At 45.0% G+C, this 6,530-nt stretch overlaps 1 protein-coding gene across 1 annotated transcript; it reads left to right on the top strand.

Moving 5' to 3' along the window:
• Positions 1-1,184: 1,184 nt before the first annotated feature.
• Positions 1,185-5,153, top strand: LOC102298994 (malonyl-CoA decarboxylase, mitochondrial-like). The gene has a single exon (XM_042226218.1). It carries the CDS (start codon positions 1,759-1,761, stop codon positions 2,338-2,340), a length of 582 nt encoding a protein of 193 aa, XP_042082152.1. The 5' UTR covers positions 1,185-1,758; the 3' UTR covers positions 2,341-5,153.
• The last annotated feature ends 1,377 nt before the right edge of the window (positions 5,154-6,530 follow it).

Genomic DNA, 6,530 nt, shown 5'->3' on the forward strand with positions numbered 1-6,530 from the left:
GATTTAAGCCGCTGCCTTAAAACAGCCAGAAAAGCTCTAACTGAGGAGCTGAAAGCTGCAGACGGGCTCTTATGGGGTTAATATTTCTGCCACGTAGCTCAGGGCCAGACCTAGATGTGTTTTAGAAGTGCAAAGCAAAATCTCAAAATGAATTCTGAAAACTTACGGAGGGCCGGCGGAGAGAAGCCCGAGTGAGGGTTTGTCAGGTCGTCTCCTAAAACTAGGAGGAGTCTTTACTCTGGTGTATTGAAATTTTTGCTTCATGGCAGAAACGAGGGAGAAAAACCACAAACGTGTGTTTGCCTGTTCAGGGCAGAGCGTGAAAGCACTGGTTTCATCTGCACACGGTTCCTCGACCAGAGTCGGTGTTTCCAACATGCTATAAAAGGTTTTAACATAGAATGATATTTCAGGGAGGCACAATGTATTTTTCTGTTTGGTTCAAGAAATCTTCTGGACAGTTTTCCATGAATGGGAATCGTACCCGTGACCCTGACGAGTGACTGCAGTGCTTTACTTCAAAGCCAGCTGTGGCAGAGGTTTCTCAGCTTGGCTTCTTTAGCGTTTGTAAAGGTGAAGAGAGGAGCGGCGTAGCACAGAGGGAGCGCTCTGATGACTGATAGATGACAGAGGGGAAAAGAAAAGGTCACCGTGGTGATTTAAGGTAAAGAGGACGCCCTGCTTGTCTTTGTAGATTGGACCCTGGAGCGTAGTTCTGGCACCGCTCCATCTTTTCTTCTATATTCTATCCTCCCAGTTTCTTTTTCCTCCTTTCTTACTGTTTCTGTCCTGATTCGGGTACCTTCCTGTTCTGTAAACACTGCCCACTCCTAACAGGCAGTAGTTAAAAGTAGAGGTTAGAATAAGGAAGTGCAAAGAAGTACAAAGGCAGCAGGACGCTGAGAGTGAGAAGGTTGGCTTTCAGTGTAAAAGGGGCCGAGGGGGTCGAGATCAAGGAGGGAATAGAAACAATGTTGCAGAACAAGGCACACAGACAGCGACGTGTCCCTCCAGGGTTTGTCTGACACTTTCATCGGCAGCCTTTCACTTCTCTGCCTGCCACATTTGCTCCGTCACTTATCAACCTAGACGCCGAAGCGCGAAGATGGGCCGGGGAGGGGAGGGGGAGCGTTTTTGTGAAAGTAGAGAGGTAGTGGGGTGGAAGAGGACTTGTGAGATGGGTGAGTGGGTGGGTGACTGGTTCGTGTGTGGGCAGACAACAGGAGGCAGAGACACGCGGGGGCGGCTGTTGAAAGAAAAGGACAGGTATTAAAGGTGCAAGGGACAGAGGAGGTGGATGGAATAAGAGGGAGGTAAGGACAGAGAGGGTCATCCATCTCCATCAGGAGGGCAGGATCATGAAGCAGAGGAGCTGATTTGCAGTGCTGTCCCTCTCTGAGGAGCTAAAGGCTCGAGCAGCTGCCTGGGAACAAACATTTCTTTTGGTGGGTGTTTTGATGCTGAGGTGAGTGTTCGTCACTCCTTTTTCCACTGCTGTAAAACTGGTGACCTTTACATTGTAGTAAAGATAAGATCTGTGCTGCCTCGTACATGGTCTCTCTGTTTCCTCTTTGCATCCCCAGTTTGGATTTTCAAATGATCTTTTTTCTTCTTTCCGCCTGTTTGGAAAGGTTGAGGCTATTTTACGGCTTTTACTGCATTAATGCACATGATTGTACATACTGTAAAAACAGTGCTGCAGCCTGACATGCACAGGCCTTTTTGAATGAATGAAATTCGACTGGATGTAAATAGGTCATGGGTATAACTCTGTGCCTCTCTTCTGCCTTCCAGAGCGAGTTCCCTGTCATGGCCCAGTTCTCCAGCCTGTCACCCATTCCAGGCTTCTCCGCTTGGCTTCAAGGCCTGCTCAGCCAGTGCAGGAAGGAGGGCCGTGCATTTGATCTGCTCTCTGAGGAAGAGTGGAAGGAGATACAACATGCCACCGATTCGACCCCGGGGACCCCGACCGTGGATTCCCTTCGCAAGCTCCTCAGCTCTAACGAGTGGATGCGTTCAGAGAGACTGTGCGGAGTCCTGGAGCCTGTTCTGATGCGTCTGTGCGCCTGGTACCTGTACGGGGAGAAGCGGCGCGGCTATGCTCTCAATCCAGTGGCTAACTTCCACCTGCAAAATGGCGCTACAATGTGGCGGCTCAACTGGCGTGCCGACACCAGCCCCAGGGGTGTGGCCAACTCCTGCGGCATCATGGTGAACTATCGTTACTTCCTGAACGAGACGTCTAAAAACAGCGCGCGTTACCTTCAGAATAAGGTCATCGCAGCGTCAGATCAGGTGCTCGGCTTCGTGTCCCAGTTTCAGAAGGCCAGCAAACTGTGATTAAGCGATGGGGACACGCCCACCCGTTCTGTTGTTCTGCTGTTTCAATCGATTATATATTTGTGAGAATTTCATTTAAATCCGTCCTCGATACTTGGCGTGTTTAATAAATGTTCAAAAACCAGCAGCTCCAGAAGAACCGCTGAGCGGATGTTAGTCGATATTATGTTTTGAATTGAAATGAGAGCATTTCTCACGTGACGTAACTCTCGCCATCTGCTGTTTGCCTCATTAGATTTCTGGCCAAAGCTGTTTGATATTGTGTAAGTGATTCCCAGGACAGACTGCAGCTAATGAAGCACGAGGCATCCATCACTGCTGTAACATGTTCTTGGATAAGACTCTGTGTAAAGTGCGAGCAACGAGGGAGCGCAGCTACTGGAATAAATGATGTTTGGATTCTTTCATTTGGCTGAACTGTCGTGTTGCAAATATGTCAAAGGATGTGATAGAAATAGATTTTGTCTCTTATTCTTCCCGCGCTTGGGTTTATCTACACCTGCTGCTTATTCCCACTAAAGCTCAACACACAACGACATGAAATCACAGGCTGGAAATATTATTTCATATTAAATAACACTAAAAAAATTAGATTTGTTTTGCACGTTTGTTACAACTGCTTATATTTTCCAGTTGACTGTGCTCGCTTTAACCCAGTGGGCTGGACCCTCCTGGTAGCTCCATTCAGGTGATTTTTGGGGATAATTTAGCCCACGCCTACACACACACACACACACACAATTACATATGACCAGCGTCTCCGGAGAACCATCGCTGATGTTCTAAGTGCTCTGTACAGGTGCCAAGCAGGGCTCATATCAGCCCACACCCCATTGTTGTGAAATAATATATCACAGTAAGTTGACTGTGAAATTACATTTTATCTCTCCAAGGAGCCAAACTTTCTTTTCATTTTTTTCACACTCTTCCTCCTCCAGCCCCCACCCCACCCTTTTCTCTCTTTGTGCTGCTCTGTGTCCTAGAAACTAATGGAGTGAGAAATAAAGTTAAAGTAAATGGCTAGATTGATGGTGTTCGGTTGTGGGGGGGGCTGGGGGGGATAAGGAAGCATAAAAAGGACAGTTGTTTAAGGGATGCCCTTGAGACACAGTGTCTCTGGAGGTATTTGTGGCAGTAGGAGACGCATACGTCTCTGTGTACAGATGTGCGTGGGGACGCAGCACCATCCCTCTGTCTCCCAATAGAGGAAATAGTGGCTGTTGCCACGGAAACAACAGCAACATACTCCACACCTGACACTGGAAGCTAAGGGTTTTTTTTGAGTCACCTTTGCCCAGGAGTGGCCAATGGCACTGTGCACGCAGCAGTCCAAGTCCACTAGCTTTTAATTACGAACTTTATAAATGATGTCTTACAGTAATGACTTTTTAAAAGTACTCAGTCAGGTATTTCCCCTTGGAGTAAGAGGACAAATTGCTCATGTGGCGAGCAGCTACAGCTCTGAAACCTGATTTGCGCACACGCCGGGTTGCCTCTAAATGAAATGATACAAACCTCGTCAGTGGAGGATGTTTCGAGGACGAGTCGGTTCACGCTGCGAGTCTATCTGAAGGCTTCTAATTGTTTGAAGAGGAGACGAGACGGTGGGGTTAAAACAACAGCTAATAGATATCACAGTAAAGCCCTAAAAGCGTATTACTTGCATTAAGGTAATTATTTTTGTTTTACACATTTTCTGACAGCGTATGTTTAATTATTACAACTGTAAGTGTGGACTAATCTGCATGCATGCTTTACCCCAACAGATCCTGGGAGAGAACTGCATCAGAATGAATGAAAACTCTGGTTTCAGATTGTTGATATTAGAGTCAAAGGTTTTACACAAAGGATTCTGGGTAGACTTTCTTTTAAGGTTAACGGGTTGCGCTTACACTGGGATTATGAGGCTTTCACCATACTTTTCAACCACTCAAAGCGCATTTACCCATTCCCACAGACGTCTTTTGGTGTCTTTACGTGCAGGCTGGAGGATCCCAGGATCAAACGAGTGACCTTCTGATAAGCAGAGACTCTTGCTCCTGGGTAAAGCTACAGCCTTACTCCAAAAACCCCAAACTGCAGGTAACAACCAGCCAAAAAAATCAATGTTTTGCAAAAGTGCCAGGTTCTTGGGAATAAAATGTTCTATGAATGAAGCTATGAACAACATAAGCACACTCAGTCTGTAAAAACAGAATAAAACATTTTAAAAATTGGTTGATGTAACTCCACTGAAGTGAAGATTCCTGGCTCAAACAAAGCGTCTCTTTAGACAAAGTGCTGGAACAAAATGTCCAGCAAAGTGTTTATTTTGAAAAATTTCTTTCTGCTCCTGTTCCATGTTGTGGAGGCGGCGTTCCAAAATCCCCACAAAAAACATTTTGTCTCTTAGTGTTTGACCTCAAAGTTAAGTAAACTGCAAAAAGGAAGCAAAGATTCGACTTTTCTTGTGCTCGCTTGTTTAGTTCTTGTGCGGCAGTCAAAATAAGTCAAATTAAACGCGATTTACTAAACATGTCATTGCAACAAAGTCAGAGAACGATGATGATGATGATGATGATGATGATGATGATGATGGGGTGAAGATCTGGCAGTAAAATTCCAGGTTAGAACTTTTTGAAGCCAAATGTAGCTCCGAGTATTCAGGTCACTGATGCGCTGTGTGCTCAGACCAGTCTTGATATTTGTCTAATCAGATTGCAGTTTTGTCACATTTCCAGCCCCTGCGCATGTTGATAATGGATTCACAGCCCAGTTCAATATTGTGCTGCTCCGTTGTCTGACACATCTTAGAGCCAATACCCCCCCCCCCCCCCCAAAAAAAAAGCAGCAGAGAACCTAATTACAATTGATTACAAAACTGTCTGCTGTGGAAAGTCATGCCTCATCTAAAAATAATTCAGTAATTCAGAAGCTCCTTTTATTTTTTCATCCCTAGATGTGAAGTGTGCGTGTGTGTGCGTGTGTGTGCGCGCACGGCAGTGGGGCATTTCATTTCTTGTTCCTCGTTCGGAGGAAATTGCCTTACAAATGAAGCTAATCCATTTTTTACACATCACAGTGACCAGGAAAGTCCGAGAGTGGCGGCTGTGGTATTTTCACGTTTTAATTCATTCTGATAAGGTCTGAGATTTAAAAGCCTTTTGTCCTTCTCTGTACAGGGAGTTAAAAGGGACAGCAGAGGAAATAAGTGCTGGGGCGTAGCACTTTTAAACTCTGATATGTTGCACTTTATTATAAATACATCAGAAAGCGTAAAACTAAATAGCAGCTTATGATTTTGAAAGGGTGTTAATCAGCATCTCCAGAACATCATCAAAACACTGCGTTGCGTCTCTCTCCTCCTCGAATGCTCTCGTGTCATTTCTTTTCACTGAAGTGCTCGATTAATTAAATGTTATGGAATATAGAGTATAAACATTGGCGCACAGCACGAACGAATCCATTCCAACTTGGTGCGGTCCAATATTTGTTGTGCTTGCTGTGCCACAGTGGAAAACACACAAAGATGCCAAGTAAGATTCAGTCCACCAGTGACACCCTCAAAGGTAATTACAGCAGAGAAAATGCTATGAAAGAGAAGAAAATGCAAAAGTCATTATTTTTTGAAACACAAACACGATGAAATTCGTTTAACCTTCCGCTCGGCAGCCATTACGTTCCCGGGAACCACTGAAATTTTGGTCCAAACAGATGAACTCTGACTTTTACCCGAGTGCCGATAAACAGCTGTAACCAGTAAAACCTACTACACCCAAACCTTTGCTGTGACACATTACAGGCTGACTTTATCAAGCATTAAACACTCAAAAACTCATCCAAGCTGCTGCCCCGTGCCTGCGTGATGTGTTTACACCTGCTTTGATTGACAGTGACACAGCAGCAGCTTTCCTAATGTCATCGGATTTCACTCAGTTTTGATCACCTTTTTCAAAATGGGATGTTTAAAACCTGCAATAAGAACACTGTTTAAAGAGCACCGGCTTTGTGCTCATGCAGCACTTCATTGTTCGTAGCATCACCCCGCTGAGACTGTTGGCACAGACAGCTGTTTATTTACCCTAAAAAAGGATTTTTTCCGTGCTTTTGAAGTTTATCTGCTCACTTTGAAAGATGTATCCTCTGGAATTTTGTACCGTTTTATTGCAACACTCACTCGTGACATTTGAGAGAAATCAATGCATCTCGCT

This window comes from Haplochromis burtoni, unplaced genomic scaffold (assembly GCF_018398535.1).
Source record: "Haplochromis burtoni strain Fernald_Lab_line unplaced genomic scaffold, NCSU_Asbu1 Contig_201, whole genome shotgun sequence".
Lineage (NCBI taxonomy): Eukaryota > Metazoa > Chordata > Actinopteri > Cichliformes > Cichlidae > Haplochromis > Haplochromis burtoni.